Source organism: Lates calcarifer, linkage group LG1, assembly GCF_001640805.2.
Source record: "Lates calcarifer isolate ASB-BC8 linkage group LG1, TLL_Latcal_v3, whole genome shotgun sequence".
NCBI classification, from domain to species: domain Eukaryota; kingdom Metazoa; phylum Chordata; class Actinopteri; family Centropomidae; genus Lates; species Lates calcarifer.
Genome location: NC_066833.1, coordinates 11,519,452 through 11,543,529, shown reverse-complemented (window position 1 = coordinate 11,543,529; position 24,078 = coordinate 11,519,452). Strand labels below are relative to the sequence as shown.

The window sequence follows — 24,078 nt, the reverse complement described above, 5'->3', positions numbered from 1 at the left end:
ATGGGAGAGGTTTGGAATTATCAGGACTTCCTAGAATTGGGCATCTGGCCAAACTGGACAAGAAGGGTTTTGGTCAGGGAGGTGACTAAGAAACAAACGGTCACTCTAACAGAGCTTCAGATGTCGTATGAAGAGATGGGAGAATCTGCTGGAAGGATGGCTCTCCTGTGTTATGGCTGTTATGTAGTGCTCTGTTTGTCCCTTCTCCTCTCCTGTCCTCTTGGTAGCTCCACCTGGGTCAATGGTGGCATGTTGTGCGCCCCATAGGGCCACCCAAGGGTGAGGCATAACAAGTAACATCTCAGCAACACTCTATCAATCAGACCTTTACGGTAGAGTGGCTACATCGTAAGACAATCATTTAAAGACATGTCAGCCTGCCTGTCTGATGAGACCCCGATGAACCCTTATGACAGAACTGCAAATAATATGTCAGGTAAGCACTGCTCATTATCTGGCTAATACCATCCCTACGGTGAAGCATGGTGGTGGAACACACTGGTTTTGTACCTGTTCCCTGGCAGTTTTTCTCATCTTCCCCCATCTTGCAATCTTCTTGGCCATCACACAGCCACTTCAGTGAGATGCAGAGGTTGTTGTGACACTGAAACTGGTCATCTTCACAGTGTGCCTCACAGCCTTTCTGTAGATGAATACAGTAAAAACATAAAGTAAATATACCAAAGAATATCACTATAAGCGTAAGATCATTACACAGTACACATTCAAGGATAGGCTCACATTTTTTGGGGTCTTTAAACAATAATGAGGTGCTATGTGAACAATGAAACAGGTTTCATTTGCTGTGATCATTCCTTCTCTTCATACTGGCCAGTAAGAGATCCTTCCTAATGCACTCCCATTGTAAGTGATGGGGACAAAATCCATAGTTCTAGTTCCAAAATATAATGCAAAAATATTATCAGTTTTATCTTAAGTTAACACAAGGGTTTGTCGGTCTAAGTTAATAAAATCAAGTGAGAATCTTCCAGAGTCAAAGTTACTTTCCCTCCACTGCAGCTCAACACGAAACACTGTCTGAAACCACACAAAATGTCAGATTAAGCCTCATATTAGCATCTGCTGGACTTCAGAATGTATTTTTACACAAAGGGACATTGGATTTGTCCCCCATCATGTACATTTCAAGCATGTTTGGAAGGGATCTGTTAATGGCCAGTATGAACAATATGACATCTTTTTCTACAGTTTCAAAATTCTGAGAACACCTAAGAATTTACAATGCATACATGAACATTCCTGTCAACCCACAAAACATCAAGGAGTTGAAGTTGGATTCAGTGTGCATACAACCTAAATACAGAGTATTCTTCCTAGTGCACACATTAACCACATCTGTATAAATACAATAAATTGATGTAATAATTAGAATAGTTAGACTGCAAAATACAGAATTTTGATGATATTGGACAAAATAATAAGAAAAAAAGTCACAACAAAGCCAGTTTTAAATACGGTATATATCAACTTGCAAGTATTGCTGTTCAACACATAATAACAAGACTGATAATCTACCTCATGATGGCCACTGTGAATAACAAATTTCGTAATCACCATGTATTATAATGCTGATTGAAAGGCAACTTTCTTTCCTGAAACAATTTGACTGTGCTGACCCAGGAAGCTGGCACTGGGGAAAGGGTTAAATAAACGGTTAATTAAGGTTGCACTGCTTTGCATGGGGAGGGATTATATATAAAAATTGCTTTGCAAATGTTGAACAGAGCAATACATTAACAAGAGTAATGAATCATAATAACAAGCTTTTGTCCTTGAATTATGCACTGCACTGCATCATTACCACTGATGGTGCATTTTTTTGTATGAATCCTGCAAAAATCTCTTAACACAATGCAAAGTTAATTTCTTCACATATTACAAGAGCGTAAAATTACAATGGCAATTTGAAGCTTTATAAATTAAGATATTCAAGCATATTTATGAACAAAACAGGCAATCTTTGTTTTGCTAAAAGGCATGGTGGATTAGGATTTCCAAAAGCAAATGAATACGAGGTGTTTCATGCACTGATGTAGTTGAAGGTACAATAACTCATTACAGTGATATTTTCTGTCCAGCATTGTTTTGGAATGCAGCAACCATGAAGAGGAGATTTGGACCAGCACAATGAATTATGCCTACAATGAGATTATTTTCTTTTTAAGTGGCAACATACCCATCTAATTCCATCCCCCTTTCCCAATGTGGATATTTAATCTGTGCTTATGCTGCCAGTTAAGATGTAATTTAAGACTAAATTACACTATCCATATATATATATATACACAAAAATCTGGCCTGGGTACACTGTGATGTAGGGTTCTAGCCTATCTATGCAGTCTTCATTTGTGTGAACTGACATGCAATTTTTATATTAGCCAGGACTGAACTCATAATGATATAATACATCAGTTAGCACAAATAAGAAGAGTGCTTGTTTTGTGTGCAGTAGCTTATTCTTAATGTCTCATGTTGCTAATATCTGTGCCTCATTAGGAGCACTCATGAAAGTTAACCTTCCTCTGATTTATAAGTAAATGGTACACATATCTCAAATACTGGCCTCATCTGAATTATCCAAGCAGTCATAGTCCCCATCACAGCGGAATCTGGAGGAGATGCAGTCTCCGTTAGCACAGGTAAAGTCCTTGTGGTTACAGGTGACTGGCTCTGAGTTGAGAAAAACACCAAAGACACAAAATCAAGCCAAACTGTATCTTTTCCCAGCATCATAGAAAACAAACAGACATCCCCTGATGTAGTTATCAGCCAAATATTCTGTGTTTAGAATCACACACCAATGCCTTGGCAAAACCATTGCTTTAGCTAATTAGAGTCATTTTGTATTAGAAGTGGAGAAACTGGCAAAGCTAATCAGGATGTAAATACATTCATTGCTGCTCTCACAATGGAGGGGGCAACACACTCTCCGAAGCCAAAAATCTTCTATCTGCCGTTTAATGCAAGTCTGTCCCTGAGGACAATATTAGGACGCAGCTAAACAGCTGTATCAGATCCACTGTCTGGGCCCTCCCCTTGTTATCATGGACTGTTAGCTAACTCAGGGCGTGTGTTATGAGTTGTGCTGCAAAAGAGACTCCCAGCAGGCATTGCAGCAAAATCTGATTTGTAGCCTCTCCACTGTCTGCCGGTCCACCTGCTTAATTCTTTGCCGTCCAACACTTGACTGGCTTTTATTTGCATTTTAAGTGACATTAATAGGTATGAGGAATAAGCATCTAATAAATCACATAAATGATGCATACTCAGCGAAAACACACACTAGGTATGCACATACTCACATGACATACAGGCAAATAATCTCAACAGCACACACAAATGCAAGGACTTGACTGTGTAAAAGATATGAAATTTAACAAGGTGGGTTACCAGTGTCATATCGTGAGCAAATGAAAAGTTTTCTTCTGAAAGTGATGATGACTATCTAAACAAAAGGGAATATGAGCATGGCAAATTACAGAGAGGAGATGATATCAAGAGCTCAAGAGCCTCACATTACTCTCAGAGAAACAGCACAGATAATAAGAGAATGCTTGAAAGAGAGTTGAGCCTGGCTTACTCGATAGAGGAAAACATCACCTAGATTGTACAACTTTGTGTGTGTATGTGTGCGTCTGTGAGAGAGAGGTGTTAGGGTGGTTGTGGTGGTGGGAGGGGCAGTCAGGTGTCTTCAGAGAAGTCCAATTCTTCACTTCCTAAGTGCGTGTAAAACGTCAACAGTGTATATAAACGAACAAAGTGAGATGACAGGAAGTGAAGGAGTCAGGTACTCACTGCAGTTCTCCTCGTCTGAGTTGTCTCCACAGTCATTCTGGCTGTCACACCTCCAGTGGTCTGGGATGCAGTTATTATTCTCGCAGTGGAATTCATGAGGTCCGCAGGTCTTTTCATCTTTTTCATCAGGAGCAAACAAACATGAAGATGAAAATGGCTTCAAAGAGCATGAATATTAATAGTGTGCTAGCTATCATATTTTGTACGTGTAATCATCGTTTCCTCAGGGTTTCCCTGAGCAAGTCTGATGCTGAGTTCAAAACACAGTCTGTACTCAAGAGGCTAACACACCATAAGATGAAATACCTGACTGTGCTACCAATCATCCTCAGCAGAATTTGTGACAGGAAGTTGGAAAAATTTTACTTTCTTCAACAAAACAAGACAAATTCAAGGAAAACACTACAAATGTTTAGGAATTTGATTTTAGGGCTAACATGTACCACGAGAAGATACAACAGTAACTTACTGATTTTTAACTGTCATCTCTTTCAGACTATGGCGAAAACTTAATTACTGGTCTCGATTTCAGCTTACCACTTCTTTGTCTTGACTGCTATTCATTTGATTATTGTACTGATCTCCATAGTTATCAGTGAAAGACATCCTGTTGTGATGAGAACAGCTTAGAACATCTTTCAGTTGTAAAGGTGAAGAGACAATGGGGGAAATACATCAGCAATATTTTCTAAAATGAAAAGACTAAGGTGTGAAAATAGCATACACCTTTAATACATTAACCAAGAGTAAATTGTTCACCTGATAAAGGTGCTTCCATTTTGAGCTTCCAGCTCAAAATGTTTGACCTGATAATCTGATTGAAAGGTTCAGGAGACAGCCAAGGTGAGAATTATTCAAAATATCTGCATTTGTGCAAAAACAAGATATACGTTCATATTTGCTCCAGCAATATTTCCTCAGTATGGGTTTTCAAAGTCAAACTGAGAGCTTCCATTTAAAAAGTCATTTCAGTGCAGACAACATCAGGGATAATGGCCAAGGTAATGCTGTTATCAGTTAGGGAAGAGATGCATCAAAAGAAGAGGGTGGCAGACTCTGCCTGGATCTCTTTCCAACATGACAGCAGGAGGATAGAATCAGGAGGGAAAGCTGAGTGCAGCAGCAGAGGACACAAGGCAGTGATTCATTAGGAACCAGCTCAGTCACTTAAAACATATAAAAGATGTGACACAGGAAAAAAGCAATATTTCCTTGCTAAGTCAGAGCTCATTACAGTGCTAACCAGTAAAACTTCCTTAAACAGTCTGAGGTAATTCAAAGTGAAATATCTACAAAGCAGCAGTATCTATATATAGTATGTGCTGTGAAGTGGTGAGAACATTTTAGATGATGAATCACTGGATGGCACTGATAAACACTACAGATAATGCAGTTTGAGGGGCTAAAGTCAAACATCAGTTAACTACACAAAGTGGAATAAACATTTACTCAATATTACATCAGGGTCATATCAGTTAATAGACTTTAAAGCAAAAGCAAAACAGCACAACATCCACATAAAACAAATCTGTAAGTACAAAGGAATCTAGTGAGAGGAGGTATGAGGCATCCCAAACAGCCTCCGAAAAAACACAGTGGCTGTATTTTCCAATGGTAGATTTATGAGAGATCCCAGCCTTCATACCAGATGTCATCTTAAAATAGACAGCTTGTCAAGATGAGTGACAAGTGGTGGGCAGCCTGACCATCTTGAACACAATGACAGAAGGATGGGACGTAACACAAAAATATACTTGGAAAGCTATTAAAGTTGACATGTTTGTACAGGGGCAGTGGCCTGTTTATGACTAAAACAACACGCACTTTCATGACTGGAGAAAGGAGGTATTTGATCTCTGGTCAGCTTTGGGACAGGAGAGTGAAGTCGGTCTGCTTATTTTTATGTGGTTAAACTTTACAGGCCTTGGCAGTTATTCTGCCGTTGTCACAATCAAAGCACTCTGGCTCTTTAGAGAGGCATGTAAATTGAATATAATCCTGGTGAAGTCTGAAAAAGTTTTCAAGTCTTTTGATGAAGAAAAGTTTCCAAGGTTGTTTACCTGCCCTAGTAATAATGACTTTGACTTAAAACTTGTGGTATTGAGAAGAAGCTTGATTCGATTAGGTGCATTTGTGTGTGTGCGATTACAGAATGATAGATGCTGAAAATGCCAGGTAAACTGAGATCATAATATTGAGCTCTTATTGATGACAGGGACAGTTGTCCTTCATGGCATCCTCCCTCAATGCAATCAGATAGATGGTGAGAACAAGTAGAAGGACTGACTCAGGCCAGAGTCAAGCCAAGTGTAACATTAATTCACATCAGATCAGATTTGTTGCCCTTTAACTGAAAAATAAGTGAGGTGGTCTGATTTATGGTTAAGTGGGTTTCTCCAACTCACCACAATTAGCCTCGTCTGACCCATCTGCACAGTCAGGGTCCTCATCGCAAACCCAGAGTTTGGAGATGCAATGCATGGAGGCCTTGCACTGGAACTGGTCTGGAGAGCAGGTGCTCTCAGCTGCAGGCAGAGAGATAGGAGGTGTGTGGGAAGGAGGAATGTTTTCCATATCACCATGCAGGAAGAAATTTGAACATTTCAGCAATCATATAAACTATTGTGATATAAGAACCAGTGAGGAAGTAATACCTTTTCAATGTTCCATTATAGCAAGTTTGCAGTAGTTGCTATATTATACAACCTCACATTGTTTCGGATAGCATTCTAATTTCAGTCTAGTGTTCATTACGAAAGTGCATTCAAAACCACATCCAATCATGCTGGAAGTCTAAGAAGGGGTGAAGTAATTAGCCTTACTTTAATTAAAGCTTTTTTTCTAAATCTCTTTTTCTCCTCCTGACTTTCTTGTATTCCCTTCCCCCCACTCTCACCCCTCTTGCAATCACATGCAAGACAAATGCAGCAGTCTGAAAGACTTGAATGGGGTGTGATATTCTGATGAGTTACATCATGGCAGAGAAAATCTGTTCTTATCCTCTGTGTGATTCAATATCTAATCCCTTTTCACAGGCACAGGCCATAACAAGGGTTGCCTTTGGAATACTTAATGAAGACTGAAGATGTTAATGGCTTCACATATTCTGTCTTTGCACAGAAATTAATAAACCAAGTTTAAAAAACACACAATTAAGGTGATTTATCATAATCAGTTAGATTATATCTTTGAAACTATCGAAAGATCCAGGTTCTATGTTTTTCTAGGATTTTGCTTCCACGTTGGGACACGCTGATCAAACGAGGGATATATTCATAAGCTTCACAGTCTAAAAGATCTAAAAGCCATTTCTAAGACAATGAGTCTGAAAGTAATAATGCAGAGAACTTACGGCAGTCTGTCTCATCCTCTCCATCACCACAGTCATCCTGACCGTTGCAGCGAAGGTTATGAGGGATGCATTTCTGTTTCCTGGTGCACTTGAACTGGCCTGACAGACAGATGTATGTCTCTGAAAGAGAAAATAGGCAGGGGCAGTGGTAGGTTGAACTGATGAGAAATGCTGAGTCATTTAGAAACGTTTAGAGGCTGGAACCAGAAAATGTTTGAATTTTTGATAAATGATGGATGATTTATAAAAATAGTTTTCAGTGGGATAAATTAGTTTTCTGATGTTATCTTAGAACTTAACAGTACCAGATTTCATCCAAAAAAAATCCAATAAAACATGATGGGAGCATCGCATTTAGGTGAGCCGAAGATGATGAAACGATAAAAGACATGAAATTAAAAACAAAGTATTTATAATAAATAATAGCAATTAACTTTATATATATATATATATATATATATATCTTTTCACAGTTACAAAGTGCTTTACAATAAGTAAAATAAACAAAACAAACAAACAGAGCAAAAAGAAACGGCTAAAATAAACTCCTAAAATAAATAGACAGTAAGTAGTAAAATCTGGAAATGCATTCTGCTAAAAATATGTTTTAAGAAGAGACTTATTTCTATCCTTACCACAGTTAGCCTCATCTGAGTTGTCACCACAGTCATTCTCTCCATCACAGATAAAAGGAGGAAGAGCACAAAGGCCAGTACCACACTGAAAACGCCCTGGCTGACATTTGAATTCCGCTGTTGAAAAGGAAATTATAACTATAACCAAGTGTATGTACTGCATGAATTTCATCAGACTATTAAAGTTGATACAGAGCTTGAGAGGAAGAGGCTTAAAAAAGCTAAATATAAATAAAAAAACAGGCTGTTACATTTAAAATAAATGCAAACAGCAAAGACATAAACAAGTGCCCCCAATTCAAAATCAAAACAGGTGCCTGACTTCTGGTTCATTCATATTTTACAGCCAACCTTGGAATAACATGACACTCACGGCAGTCAGTAGGTTCGTCTGATCCATCCCCACAGTCGTCCACCGTGTCACACTTCCACCAGAAAGGGATACACTCATCTGTTCCGCAGCGAAACTATCAGTACCACAGAAAACCATTGGAAAAACATAAATAAATAAAAAAATAAACACAGAATTGGAAGTCAGCATGAATGCTTGACTATCTGTTTAAGCCTCAACATTCTTCAAAGCCAGAGTCCAAATCAATACACAACCATTTCCTAGAACCTACAGTACATGTCAGAAGTGGAAAGCAAGAGTAAAGCAATTTGCCTTCAGGGGGGAAAATACTGATCAGGACAGAAAAGCAACAACATGGTCAAAGTAAACTTAGATGTAGGAGGGTAAAGAAATGTAGCTAACCTGACTGGAGGTGCAGTTGGAAAGGCAGGTCTTATTGTCAGCAGCCAAGTAAAAATTAGTGGGACAGGCACATTTGTGTTCACCACCGGGGGAAAGAAGACACAGGTGGCTGCATCCTCCATTTGCAATCTGACACTGGTGCTTGGGTACTGTACAGAAGGACAGAAGTACACGACTGAGTTCAAACTGAATTACACAAACCATTTCCTACTTAGAGTAGGTATAATGGAGTATAATGGAGGCCTGTAACCACTGCTCTGCATGAGAGGACAGAATAAACATAAGCGCCAGATGGACTTCATACCTTCAGGCTGGCGCAGGGAGTGGTAGACCTTGATGGATTTGATGGCTTGCCAGGAGTTGAGGAGCTCCATCCCTTGAGAGCCAGTTGTCTTGTGAGCACGTCGTAGTGATTTTGACTTCCCATCCGTCCAATAGACAAAGTCCTCAAACAAAGTCAGTGCCATTACTCCTTGGATGTGATCGTAGGACACTGCAGATGGACAAATAACGACGGCAAGATTCAGTTAAATTTTGTTTTATTCAGTTCAGCAAACAGAGTGCTGCTGCGTAACAGTGGCACTTACAGTTCACATTTCCTTGGAGATTTACAGCAGTACCATTTGAACCTTCTGATCAGTCAAAACCACAACAGATCCATTTATCAGGTTAACTGATGACTGAATATGTTTTGTCATCTTTTCCAATACCCATCTTTAATTTTCCAACATTTAATGTCAACACCTTAGTCTCACCTTTGCGTCTTTGGGTGCCATCCATGTTGGCAAACAGGATGTGGTTGTCATCTGCCCAGTAAATCCTTTTGTTAGTATAATCAATAGTGAGAGCAGAGGGGTTATAGATCTCTGTGTCAATGATAACTGTTTGCCCTTGGCCATCCATGCCAATACGCCCAATGTGAGGGGGCTCACAGCAGTCCACCCAGAACATGTATCTAGAGAGAAGAATAAAATTCCACAAATGAGAGTTGAATGTAACAGATTTCATAGTAAAAATCTGAAGGGAGTTTCTCTATTGCTGTTCTCCTTCAAGTTGTGAAATCAATCCTTATTAAGAAAACACTTAGCAGTAATGATAATATGCTTACCCTGTCTGGGGGTCCAGGGCTAGGTCCGTGGGGTTTTTGAGGTTAGAACTGATCAGGGTAGTGGGGTAGAGCCCATTCGATTTGGACACTTCCAGTGTTTTCCTTTCTGCATCACACCAATACAGATTTTTTCCTATCCAATCCACCGCTAAGGCACTGGGCACTGCTGTTCTGTGGACTATCTAGAAAGACAGAGGGAGGGACATCAGTTTTTGCACATCTAAGAAATGTCTGCATATCTTAGTAGTTTACCACTGATAAACACTGAAGCGTGTATACAGGACAGGTCTTCCTCTGTCAAGTAGGAGCAACTTATTTAAATTCAAACAGGCATAATTATATTAATAAGTTTAACTGCACACCAGGAGCTGAGTTTTCATTTTTAATTGTTTTTTAAATAAAGGTGTCGCATACATGTTGTGACATCTTTATCCGATCCTGGTGACCTGCTACGATCAAACTTGGAGTCTATGTGAAAGTAAACTAGTCTGGTGTGAAGAAAAACACAGTTGTTTATACAGTAGTGGGTTGAGCACTTACTTGTCAGACTGAGGAGTTGTGTCCAAAGAGAGAACTAATGAAATAAGGTACCAATTCATTTATGTGCAGCACTTCTCTCAAATTAGAGACTACAGATGGAGTGCACTAATCATTCCTGCTGCTGTGTGACAGCTACAGTTGTGACTGACATTAGCTGAGATATAATTAGTCTAACTCAGTACAGACTTACAGTAACTCAACACTACAAATGTACTTGCCAAAAAGCTAAAGTCAGTGGACACAATAATTGCACAGTAAGAGGCGGCTTGACCAAGTGAACATGCAGATGCAAAACTGCATTTTGTGTGTGTGTGTGTGTGTGTGTGTGTGTGTGTATACACACACACACACACACATATATATATATGTACACACACACACACACACACACACAAACTAAAATATAGTTAAAATATAAGGTATTTGACAGTATTTATCTGATGTAAACAAAGTCTAGGAACTATGCAGGAACTCAAACAATATCCCAATATATATTCTAGCTTTGAGTTTGCGAAAACAGTTGTTAAGAATAAACAATAATTGTGCCAGCTGGCAGATAAATCCAATGCCTTAAAAAAATCCTTTTATAAAAAAGAAAAATAAATAAATAAATTAGAAAAAAAATCCCTAGACCCATGCAATCTGTCATTAACGAGCATGATGTGCTTTGAGGCTTTTTCTGTCATCATTTGCAAGAAAATATATAGTCTTGGCAAAAGACTAGGCTTTTCTGTAAGCAGTGATTTGGACCAAAGTGAGCTTAAAACAATCACTGTAAAAGGGGTTGATAGTAATTACATGATGGTGCAGTGGTTAATTTGTGACTCAAAACTGCCTGTAGGTGTAAAAGTGAGCATGGATTGTTTGTTGCCAGCCTTGTGATAGACTGGCGGCCTAGTTTGAGATGTACACTGACTCTCGTCCAATGTCAGCTGAGACTGCCTCCAGGCTCCCTGGGACCCTCAAAATGAGTGGTATAGCTAATGGATGGATCAATACTGATAACAGTTCCTGGTGCTACATCTCACTTTTCCCCCCTGCAATCAAATGTAAGAATCTGCTGTGTTTTAACCCATAGATTGCGCTAATACAACAGTCTACTCTTAAAGATAGATGAAATAAACTAAATAAAAACCCAAAATCTAAAATGTACCTATACTGTTTTAATTAACCATCATATTCAATTAATCTCTGTCTTAATCAAATGTCTTGGTAGAAAAGAAAATCTGAAGAAATATTCTCTGCTAATCTGGCAAGACTATACTAATAGCACTGGGTATCAGTGATTCTTTTAATTAACCCAATTTGAGAAGCTCCCCCTATGTCTCAGACACTTTGTCCTCTTGCTAAGCTGTGGCAGTGGCTCAAACAGAGACTGTGGAAGTAATTGAGCTGAATGAGCTTCATGCCCCCATACACCAATGCTAATGAGATGTAGGATGGGGGCCTAGCAGGTGTTCTGCTGAGGTCCCAGTGTCCTCAGTGTCTGGGCTCCAGCCCCACAACCCAGACAAACTTTGGTGATTACACCAGAGAGCACCATGGTATCATTATTCTTGTTATATTTATTTGAAAGCCATTGGTGATATTCTTATCATCATTAACACACATTCATTGGTGTTAAGCTAACAAGCCATTGGCTGTTGACAGAAAAAGATCCATTATGTTGACTCATCCCATCATCAGCTGAACAGTGATAATGAGACACTTAAGTGTCACACAGTCGATTCACTGAAATGTGTCTTGATAATTTCAATAACTTAGTAAAAAGGCCAAAGAAACAGCAGCAGAATGGAAAGGAATATTAATCAATACAAGCTGGAGAGGAAGCAAGTAAAGTAAAGCCAATGAATCTTGGGTAAAGTGGCACAAGGCACCATATGGCAGACAGAGACAGAAACTAAATCCTGGTACCTTGAGGTCACTCCCATTGAGGCGCATTCTGTTGATTTTTCGACCACTTGGCCTTGTTGAGTCCACCCAATAGATAAATTCCTTCTTGTAGTCAAAGTCTATGTGGATGATGTTGTTGAGGCCCTGAGAATACAGAGGAGGCAGACAAAATAGTATATAAGTAAGAATGAGATGCTTATGTTTAGTTTAAATAAAAACATTGATTCATTCTTGAGTTCCCTGTGAAGGTGAAATATGAACATATAACATATTTGAGTCTATAGAATAAGAGGTCTTCCGATCCCTTGTTAATTTCCTCCTTACAGCATATCCATGATACAAACTTGAATGAGACACTTTTTATACAGGAGAAAATGTTTCTTTTAACATGCACAACACAAAAAAAAGAAAAGCTTCTTTTAAAGAGATCCAGCAATACTGGCATTAGGAAGACCCCTCATTGTGCTGCCTTTGCTTGTTTACACACAAAGGCAGAAATGCTGTCCCCATGTGGAAGTTGATATTTAATAATGGAATCAGAGGCGTGAAGTGACGCATGACACAGCAGCATCAGCGTCTGTCTCGTCATGCTGCCTCTCCCTTTTACACAGAAGTTGATTTGGCTCTGTGACTATCTCTACTGTCAGCTTAAAGGCCAACAATGCCCCTTCCCACTCCATGTTTGTACCTTTCATACAGAATGGTGAATATAGTTGCAACATTCCCACTTTGTACAGGCTGTATAAAAGGGCCTATATGCTAATGATGGAGGATAAATTCAGTTAATCTGAAATGTGAAACATAACAAAAACAAGCTCAACTTCTACGGTATCTGTGTGTGATGTGATATTTACTGCACACGCAATACTGATTTAGGTGGTTTTCCCATAGCTTACACTGCTTTCCACAATATAAAGCATTTAAGGAGCCAGTGAAAGTCCTATCAAAGCAGAGGAGCGAGGTCTGTTTCTGTCATGCTCACAGGACCCCTCTGTCAGTCAGACAGAGCTGCTCACCAAACAAGTGCCCCCACCCTGCTGTCTCACACTGTGGGTGCCAAGAAAGGGTGTCAGATAATCTGACAGGTGAAATGAGATGTCTTCATCAGATCATCAACACCCTCACAGACAGGCGCCAAAGTGTCCTGGGGGACCGTTCTCCACTACAAACATCAGCTTTAGAGATGAAACCTGCACACCACTTTTATCAGTGCCTCTAGTTCCAGAACCATATTCTCTACTTATTTTCCCTGTAGACAATACAGAAACCAACCACCTATGAAATGAATTAAAACTCTTGTAACAATAGATTATGGAAAAAAAACACCTTAAAAAGCTGTATAAAAGTGTGTATATAGAGTTGTTGTTTTTTTTTTTTTTCTGGGTAAAAACTCATATTGATATAGCACTATCCACATGCCATTGATTTCCTGTTCTGCATATTCTGTTTCCTTCTAAAACAAGATACATCTGACTGTAAAACTTTAGGGTTTGCTTCCCAACTGAAGGTGGCAATGCACCAAAACTAATCAATATTGTACTTCATGTATAATTTTGGCACAAAATAATTTCTGATAAATACAATTAGTAAAAAGTAATTCATATAATTCTGTAACCTGAATGTACTTATTAATTAATGTGCTAAATGTAAAAATGATAGGCCAGGTAATCATGTTCCTAAAAGAGCCAAAAACTGATGTATCAGCTCTCATTAACCACCCTAAAAAATGTAAACTATGTAGGAGAGCATAAACAGAGCCACTCTAAAACACACTGAATGGGTTTTAAAAATGTGTTGGAGTGATGCAATGTTGTGAGGCCCTTATGTTTGTGGTGGGAGGACAAATTTATGCCAAGAGCAAAAGCATCACATAAGGAAAATGATTAGTTCAGTAGAGATTTGTACAGTCGGGGACAGGGTATGTAATGGAGTGGTAAGGTGATTTGAGGTTAGCTGCTGCTAAAATGCAGTGGTTAAAGTGAGTTGTGGCAGCTGAAAACTCTGGTAGAGATAGCAGAGTATAATGGGTCAAGAGGTTAATATGACTGTAAGAGGAGACTGCAGGATACCCATTGCCTGATTTACAGTAAATTACAGCCAACCATTTATGAAAATCAGCAGTCAGAATCAAGCATTGCCCGGAGCAGCTGTGATGAGACCTAGGAATGATTGAAATGGCTTTTCCATGGGGTCTTCAATGGGGCAATTTTGCTCTCTGCCAGTCAGAGTGGCCATTTCTCTCTACCCATATGGTGGGAGTTGGGAAATCATGAAGGACAGTAGATATCTCATTTTAACAGAACACAATATTATGGAGCCTTGTGCAGCATTTTCAGGTTTAATCACAAAAGTTGCTTGTGTACTGAGGAGGGCACTCACTACAATTCCAGTTTTACTCAGTAAAAGTGAAAATGGGTTGTCTGTACATCACTCATGAATGTGCAGTTGAATCAGTGCTTCTCATGGTCAAGACAATTAAAATGTAAAAAGACTGAAACACACTGAATGATGCAAATGTTTCAACACCAGTGGCTCCTTCTCAGCATGACTGTCCACCATTTTTGCTATACAAAACAATACATTCACAATTAAATATACTTGCTTTATCCTTTATCCTTGCTACTATTTCCTCCACACGTTTAGAATAATGCTGCCACTAAACTGCACGTTTTCAAACAAAAGCTATTTAAACCATATTTCCTCCAAATACTGTACAGATGGCAGAAATTAAACACAAAAAGATGGTCATTTGATTGACTATTGGTAATAATGGCAAACAAACTAATACTCTATCCCAGGGGTGGGCAAACTTTTTGGCTCAGGGGCCACATTGACTCTTAAAATTTGACATACGGGCTGGGCCAGCACAAGATGCATACATATCAAACATAAACATAAAAAAGGCATTACAGTGTCAATACTTACATTCACTTTTAGTGGGAACAGTGCATCGAAGTCTGGTACTAGTTTTGTTGTGGCAATTCTCAGAACAGATCTGAGGTGTTCATCACTCAACTGGGATCTGTGGGGTGCTTTGTTGGTGTTCATCACACTAAAAGTCTGGTCACAAACATGCGTAGAGCCAAACAACACCAGCATCCTCTGTGCCATCTTCTGGATGTTTGGAAATTTGGCTGCGCTTAATGATCTCATTGGAGAGCAATCAGTTCCAACTGCAACTCCTGTGGCGCCGTTTCAGGGTCTTGTGTAAAGGGACATGACACCAGCTGAAGTGACTCGTCAATTTTTCCAAAATCAAAGAACCGACGGCAGAATTCTCCATGCAGGTCACCCAGTGATTTCCTGTTTTTTTTTCATGTCAAGGGGCCTCTTTCAGCTTAGCCAGTGTGGGGAAATGAGCGAATGACTTGTTTGACAGTTGCTTTGAAAATAAAGCTGGCCTGATTTTGAAGGCTCTGATGTTTGTGTACATTTCATGCACAAACTGGTCTTTCCCTTGGAGCTTCACGTTCAGCTCATTCATGTGTGTCAGTATATCTACAGCAAAAGCTAAATCACAAAGCCAATCTGTGTCACTCAGCTCAGGAAAATCGTCAGCTTTCTCAAGTAGCTCCAAAAATTAGGTAAACTCCTGTTTGAGCTCCCACACTCGTTGACATTCCCCAAACTTAACCAGAGGTCGTTGGAGTGATAAAGCAAGTCCTGGTGATCAGCGTCAGTTTCCTGCAAGAAACTTAATAAACTGACGACGCTGAAGACCCCTCGCTCGAATAAAGTTAACGAGTTTTACAACTGGCTTCACAACGTGGTCAAGCTGCAATACAGATTTACACAGTGCCAGCAAATAACTTGCCTTCGTGCTTGATTCTTGGATGGCAGTTTGTCGGATAAAGGTGTTTTGCTGAGCCTGCAAACTAGCTGCCAACCTCTGAGCGGTAGCCGTCCGTTCTTGTGTTGACTGGTTGTTAGCATAATTAGCATGCTTGGTGGAAAAGTGATGGCTGATGTTGTATCCTTTAAAACCGCAACGGTTTTTTGGCAAATAAGACATACAGCCTTTGATCGGACTTCAGTGAAAAAGTATTTAGTTGTCCATTCCTTATTAAACCCTCACTGTTGACGTTTCTTTTCTTTGGCCCACTCATTGTTGCAGATGGATTCAGAGCAGTAGCAGAGTAATAACAGAGTATCCCGGGCTTCGCAAAATCAAGTCAATGTATCACTGCGCCTAATGCGCCACCTGGAGGAATGCCAGGCATTACAGGACAAGGTCAAATGAATGCAGTCATAATTATGATATGATTTGATTTGGGCAATTCTGTACCAATCTTCGGCGGGCCGGATTAAAAAGACTAACTGGCTGGATGTGGCCCGCGGGTCGTAGTTTGCCCACCCCTGCTCTATCCTGTGAAAATTGTGAAAATTGTGTTGGTGCACGCTTCACCTGCCTGTTTCAAGATGGTGTAATTTGAGCCATCTATGCTCAGTTTCCGGATCTCATGGTGGTCTGCCATGATGAGGAAAGGCTCTTCATCTGAAATGATGAACACACAGCATAAGAGGACAAGTGGGGTTATAGGCAGGCACTGAAATTCTGCAAGATGAGGTATCAAAAAAATTAGGCGGACCTGACAGAGCCTTGCATGTATTGGGACTGCGCTCCAAGGCTTCGTAGCCATCCACACACAGGCACTTGTAGGAGCCATAAGTGTTGATGCAGCGCTGGCTACAAGGAAGGGTAGTGGAGCATTCATCAATATCCACACAAGTCTTCCCGTCATCCTTCAGGTGGAAACCAGGCCAGCACTTACACTAATCATAAACATACAACAATTGAAAAAAATAAAAAATAAATACAGGTTGTTGAAATGTGAGACAAGAGCCTCAGTTTGTCTGTTTGTCCACTTACCTAATTGTGTGAATTATAAAGCAAATAATTTAAGTTGTAAGTTCTCACTGACATGGCTGAAAACACTAATCTTTTGAGTTCCTTTATTCTACAGTGCTTCATTGTCAAAGCCATGATACACATATACTGTACCATGGCTCAAAAATTCCATTGCACTTCAGTGACCATGGCCTCCAAAAATAACTAGAAGTGCTTATATCAGCTGCTCTGGACCCACTGCCAATCCCTTTCTTATCCAAAGCTATAACCTTGAGGTCCTTTCTGCTGATCTCTCTGCTCAGGATGAGCTAAGGGTCTGCATTGATGTGCTCTCTGTCCAGCTGTGCCCCTGTCATGACAGGGAAGAGAGGGTTTCTGTGCGTTCAGACACTTTTCTAATGCAGTGAACACCACTGTATGGATGAGTGAAAGAGTAAAATCCAAGGATGAGGGCATAAAGTACCATGGTCTATCAATGGGAATGGCCCAGAGAACACTCCAGCAGATATGGCCTTGACCTGGATTCAATCCTAACGTCACATGCCGCAATTGCCAGGCACAGCGAAATTGCCCGGCACAGTCAGGGAGCTCAGACAGTTTCTGGCATATCATTAAACTCTGCTTACAGTGTTCAAGGTTATTCAAAAAGTGAGAGACTAAATGTATGTATGCACCCACCCATCTTTATCTGTTTAATGATGAGAGAAGTCAGGCTTGATTCATTATTGGTCATTAATCATTCATGTCCACGCTATTACGAATATAATCTTCACATTTTACCTGCCACTGAATTGGAAATGATGGTAGTGCTTAAAACTATAGGTCAGTGAAGTCTTTAAATTAAATTTGCACACTGTAGTAATATAATTAACAATATCAAGTAGTAATTTAAACATGTATATTATGATGCAAGTCACATTGTTTGAAGTAGGACACATTATAGCTGTGACTCATATTTAGAAATGAACACTCACTGTGCAGTGGCTCACTGAAGATGCATGATGAAGGTTGTTGTTACAGTTGTTATCCTTCCATCAACACTGTTATTGTAGCCTGATTTAACCTTTAACTGGATGAATTAGGCTTTATGGACTAACCAGCAAGCAATTCTGAGTAGAAATGCACTTTCAAGCACTTGAACTGCAACTTGTCTTGTGGTAACTTACCTTGTATCCCACAGTGAGATCTTGGCAGTCCTGTGTGCACCCACTGACTCTGCGGTTCAAGCATTCATTCATGTTACAGTTCCTCTCATCTGACCGGTCGCCACAATCATCTCTCCCATCACAAAGATTCCCCTCAGAAATGCAGCGTCCATTGGAGCACATGAAGAAGGAGCCATTGCACAAGCTTCCTGAAAAGAGCAAGACATGACTCACTGGCACAATGTCCTGTAAGTTTGCAACCAAGTTCGGGAAACATTTTTGGGCTGACAATGGATCTTATCAGATTAATCCCTTTTAGGAAAGCTCTCCTGGTTGTAGCACCTTTTGTTTCCACCATATGTCTCCACCAGTTTCCTGGGCGAGCCGGTGTTGCTGGTGGCACTGATGAAGAGATTCCAGCTGAGAGCCAAACAGCAGCCTTACCTGCGGCAAGACATTTGAGGTTCAGTGGCAGTTCATCAGAGTGGTCGGGACAGTCTGGATAGCCGTCACACTCCCACTGAGAGCTGAGAAGACAGCGGCCATCCCTGCAGCGGAATTCCTCGGATCCACAGGAGCGATACACTAAAGAAAGAGAGATGGCCAGTTTTTCATCAAGTTATACTTTGGCTTGACAGTGACACGGTTTCAGTTTAGGATGGAACCTCAGTAGAATCACATACTAACACTGTAAGATAAAGCTGCACATGGCAAGATTTGTGTTTTGATATTCACAAAACAACTTAAGTGTTATAAAAATCATTGTTTATCAACAAATAAAGCCATCTGGAGGTATAATTATAATAACAGCTGCATTGGCCATTATTTTAAGTATAAATAAGTGTTTCATCAGCAAACAAATCAAGGTAGCGACAGAGAATTTGTGAAAGTTGAGACATCAAAAATTGCAACTCAGTCCATGTTATAATAAACAAGCTGTGAAAACAACTGACCTTTGAGCATTTTATATATATATATATATATATATATATATATATATAAATTATATATATATATATATATATATATAATTTTTCAGACTTGCCAAGTGCACTTTTCAATTAGGGCTTATTTGTACAATTGTTGAATATGAGGAGCAAAAGAGCAAGATAAATCTACTTGCCACATTCCACTGACTCATCAGATCCATCCCCACAGTCGTCATCATGATCGCAGACGAATCGCTGGGGGATACACGCTTTGTTGCGGCAGTGAAATGAGCTGTCATCACATGTGTTGTTGGGTGCTAATGCATGAAAAGAAGCAGATTCAAGTGCTAATCAATGGATTAACATGGCAAACAGCATATGTATAACATCAACATTCATAAGTGTTAGGCTAATCGACTGGTCTCTGTATGTTTTATTCAAAGTAGAAACACTGAAGGTTTGGATGAATGGTCCAGTGTGCAAAAACGTCCTATTGTCAACTACTTCCCACTATGCACTGATTTTCTCCTTCTTGCTTGAAATAAACTTTGCACAAAGATTTACAGTAGGTGTTTAGTGGGCATCATGTTCTTTGAGCTATTGTTTTATACAATATAATCTTAAATCACACAAGTTATACAAAACAACAGTAATGTGTAAACAAGCATTGATTTCTTAATTCTGGGATTACATTAAGTTTTACAATTGCAATGAGCTATTCAAAGTTTTGAACTAGAAGACACAGTTTACCACAGCCAGCTGCAGAGAGTTCATCGCTCCCATCAGGGCAGTCCCTTTCTCCATCACAGAGCCAGCGTTTTGGAACACAGGCATACGACCCAGGGCAGCTGAACAGCTCTGGGGCACATGTTACTGAGCCTGTGAGGAAAACAGAAACACATGCTATGCTTTCAAAAGCCAAAGAATACAATGGGTCATATGCACTATAGAGGAAAATCAGTACAAATAACATGAAGATGAAGCAGATGTATTTTGTTTCATTAAGACGGAAACTTCTTTTGTAATAACCTTTAATCAAATCTCTTGTTCTGAACTAACAGAATCACACTATATTAGAACTCACAGAATAAAAACTTTGGGAACAGCTTTGAACTAATGTCCTTTTATGACCCCAACAAACTCCTACTGTAATGCAGCAGTTCCCATTGCACAGAGCTAACACATAATGTCTATGTGCTACTGTGAGTAACAATTATTTAGTTGAATTCTGTAAGTCAGCAATACTCCCCTTTATCTTTGCCCTTTAAGGAAAAACAAAGTAGAGGGAAAAATGGCACTCAGCTGCACTGAGAAACAAAAGTAAATACAGTAGTTCAGTTGGCTAAAATGCATATCATTTTTGACTAGAACTGTGCCTCAGAAACCTTTGGGCCATTTCATTAGTATTTCCTTGACACTCCATTACAATCCAATTACACAACCAATGTTCACTGCAATTTTTGTCTCTTTACTGTGGTTGGATTCTTTCTGTTTTATTGTAGTATTCATTACACACATCTCATTTGCCCATTGAAATAGCTATGCCACTTGGGTCTCAATCATGAAAAATCTATTTGCCTCAGTGCCCATCCAGTCATCAGAAATGCCTGCAGTCTCATTAAGATTGTTTCATTTCTTTCCACTCATTCCCAGCTGCTGCCAAATGAACACATGGAGCTGTCTCCACGTTATACAGTAGATGTGACCTTTTATACCAGCAGTAGATTCCTCGTGACATCTGAAAGGGCACATACCGCAGATCTGCACACTCTCGTCAAGGCCATCCTCACAATCGTTCTCCCCATCACACAGCCATTGTTTTGCAATGCACTTGTTTTTTGAGCAGGCAAACTGGTTCCACAAGCATGACGAGTCTACAGAGGGAAGCAAAATTTCAGTCCCATAAATCAAACAAAGTGAGGAGGAAACAACAACAAAAGTGGCATACCCTATAGAAGGGGCAGAGTGTTTTTAATCAAAACACAACAAGTGGCTCCTATTTGCCCCGTGGCTTGCTTGTTTTTCTCTGTAGTTTTTCTGCTCAGTGGCACACATGAGTATAGCTGCCACACAAAGGACTGCATTCTGTTTTTTTTCTTTTGTCTTATAAAAAACACATGATTGATAAATGCTTCAAGTTACTGTGCAGGAGAAGAAAAACATCAACTGAACACAAAACAAAAGTCTAAATTAAATATCTTATTGACATCAAAGCACTTGAGTATTAATTATTAAGATTCTGCTTCTCCCATTTCATTTCAAAATTAACTAGGGGTGATATGAAACAGCTGGATGTCAACTAAGAAAGCACTCAGCTGATCACTGTGTAAAAGCTATTGTGTAAAATGTGGATATATTCATAATCTGTGCTGAGTTTGTGTCACTGAGCCACCCACTCCCCCCTGGGGGGATGTTCTGTGGTCTCCTCCTCTCAGATGTCAGGCCTGGCAAAGTCTCCCAGAGCTTTGATGAGATGTTGAGAGAAGAAATGGGGGGTGTGTGCTCCAGGTCAGGCCACAGTACAAGGAATTATGGATCCTACTGAGGGTGGGGGGTAGGGATATGGGATCTCTCACACTGTGTTGCTTTCCTTCCTGTCAGACTTTGTACATCACATCAGCTTCACGTGCACTGACAGAGTGATGTAAGATAAGGATGAGATAAACATAAAGTGGCTAAATCTGGAAACCATGATTATCCAGACTTTCAGTATGTGATACCAAATTTGCACTTCAAATGCGAACAGCTGCTTCAAGTGTATAACAAAATAGCAGGTCTACAGCACATTAAAAGTATCAAAGAGAGCCTTTCATGTCTCATTTTCAATAGTGTTTCACACAGTAGAAAAGCTCAGTATGCACTGTGAAGTGACAAATGATTATTTCGTTTAATCAGATGTGGAATTTGAAATTTCTGAAATGTAATGACATTTTCCTCAAACCACTTTGCCTTTGCAGTCAGATTATCAGTGGCTGGGGCTTTTTATATGATAATTAACTCCGAGGAATGGGAATATTGTCTATTTGTCCTGAAAAACCTATTCAGAACATCTCAAAGAATTGAGGCATAATTCATATCAGTTCTGATATAAGCACATTTGAAGCATGGGATTTTATCACTTCACACAGGCACAAATGACAGTTTTAGATAGAAGAATGGAAATAGTGTTCATGTGTTATGCATCTCTCTAACAACATTCATGGACAATTTGTAAAATAAATCCAATAACTGGAGGAGATTTAAATATGAAAACTGGAATGATCCTCTTTCTGTTGCAACTGCAATGTAAATACAGGTGCTGGTTGATTATAAGGAAGAGGGAAACAGGGACATTAGAGACTGCAATGTCTCAGTCAAACACTCTCAGAGGAAGACATGGAAGTTATAGTCACATTTTGTGTTATTCTTCTTGAAATTAGTCCCTGATGTCATCAGTCCCAAATGTCTGGGGTCTGGGTGGTTTAAAGGTAAAAAGTAATTGTACACAGTCTTCAGCCACATTTGTGTCTCTGTGAGGCTGTTCTTAAGCACAGCAACACTTTGAGCTGACAGTGTTAACATGTTGATGTTAAGAGGGTATAATGTGTATAACGTCAACCATCTTAGTTAAGCGTGTAGGTATACTAACAAGTGCTAATGAGCATTTAACACTACACAAAGTACAAGTGAAGCTGCTGGGAATGTCTGTAGTCTTGCAGGAATTTGGTTAAAAACCAAAAGTCCCACATTCAAATTTAAACATTTCAGAGCCATAAATGCCATCCTAAATTCTGAGATATTTCACTGGATACAGTAAGTAAAAAGTGTGACCTGCTTGTGGGGCTGGATGAAAAGTAAGGGGATCATCAGTCATGAGAATTTGTCCTCTGGGCATCACGAAAATCTGTACATGGTCTACAGTAATGTTTAGGTGGGTGGTACGTGTCAGAGTAACATCCAAATGAATGTCAGGACCCAAGGTTTCCCAGCAGAACATTTCACTGTAACAAGATGATCAAAGTTATTCACCTCACCTGTCAGTGGTTTTAATGTAGCAGCTGAGCGGTGCATGTGTGTGTCTACAATGTATTTGGTGTTGATAAGTGCAAACTGCAACAGTTACATCTTTTTTACCTCACAGATAGTGCAGTGCAATACCCCTCCAGGTCTGCACACTGATGACATCACTAACTGCTTAATGACTTCTCGCACTTAAGTGGCTAGACCACACAGTCTGTGAGCAAGACAACGCAATAGGCTGACAACTTAAATACAGGCAGCAGGTGTTTTGACACTATGTGTGTGGATTGCTTCATCAGATCTAATTACCATGTGCGTGTGTGCGACAGTGATGAAGCTTAACAGCTACTCTGACCACCTATATTAACGTATCCAATTTTGCTTTGATGCCAAAAGCAATGATACGCGAATGGGTATGTGTGTGGGCTGTTGGTTTTGAGGGCAAATTACATTAATCCATACCATGACTTAATTATGGTCCTCCTATTTAATTGGCGAGACCTTGACTTTGTCATGGTAGTTTCTGCATACATTAGCATGGATCAAAGCAAAAGTAAGAATGCTCTCGCTGCCTCTGGTGAGGGAAGCAGAGGAGGGGCATTGTAATGTGTAATCCTTTCATATGTCACCGCTTTTCATTGAATCCACATTTCTATCTTCAGTATAACAATTTCAGTGATGGCTCATTAATTAAATGTTACACTGGAAGTGCTGTACATTATAATTCAAAGAGAGAAGGGGAAAATTTTTGAGTCCTCAACAGCTGCACTCTGAATTCAGGGTCGGAATTAGATTTTCAAACAAGCACCCACTTGAGAAATTCCAAACACACAATAAGGGGGAGTAAAACAAAGTTAGGAGAAATCGCCTCATGGCATTATAAACAATCATCTCTTTTTGTTTCTTCCTTATATACTGTACGTAATATTTGTTGCAGGCCTGGATCTATTTAAATGACAAAAACATTACAATGAATCACTTCTTGTTAATGGAAAATAAATATCCTTACAACCGCCGACAGTGCTGTTTAGAGCAAATAAATGCCTCATCTATTTCCA

The 24,078-nt window shown here is 39.7% G+C and overlaps 1 protein-coding gene across 1 annotated transcript in view; it reads right to left on the bottom strand.

Annotated features, from left to right (window-relative positions):
- lrp1bb (low density lipoprotein receptor-related protein 1Bb) overlaps positions 1-24,078 on the bottom strand; it is a 204,630-nt gene that overhangs the window by 25,338 nt on the left and 155,214 nt on the right. Inside the window, exons 51-69 of the mRNA XM_051070155.1 lie at positions 20,776-20,895; positions 19,772-19,900; positions 19,216-19,338; positions 18,537-18,677; positions 18,114-18,301; positions 16,688-16,871; positions 16,508-16,593; positions 12,120-12,242; positions 9,666-9,847; positions 9,313-9,512; positions 8,862-9,050; positions 8,558-8,706; positions 8,177-8,270; positions 7,804-7,920; positions 7,169-7,288; positions 6,222-6,341; positions 3,817-3,933; positions 2,585-2,691; positions 511-643 (exon numbers count right to left, since the gene is read on the bottom strand). Coding sequence (XP_050926112.1) covers positions 511-643; positions 2,585-2,691; positions 3,817-3,933; positions 6,222-6,341; positions 7,169-7,288; positions 7,804-7,920; positions 8,177-8,270; positions 8,558-8,706; positions 8,862-9,050; positions 9,313-9,512; positions 9,666-9,847; positions 12,120-12,242; positions 16,508-16,593; positions 16,688-16,871; positions 18,114-18,301; positions 18,537-18,677; positions 19,216-19,338; positions 19,772-19,900; positions 20,776-20,895 — 2,622 coding nt within the window. The remainder of the gene's footprint in view (positions 1-510; positions 644-2,584; positions 2,692-3,816; positions 3,934-6,221; positions 6,342-7,168; positions 7,289-7,803; positions 7,921-8,176; positions 8,271-8,557; positions 8,707-8,861; positions 9,051-9,312; positions 9,513-9,665; positions 9,848-12,119; positions 12,243-16,507; positions 16,594-16,687; positions 16,872-18,113; positions 18,302-18,536; positions 18,678-19,215; positions 19,339-19,771; positions 19,901-20,775; positions 20,896-24,078) is intronic.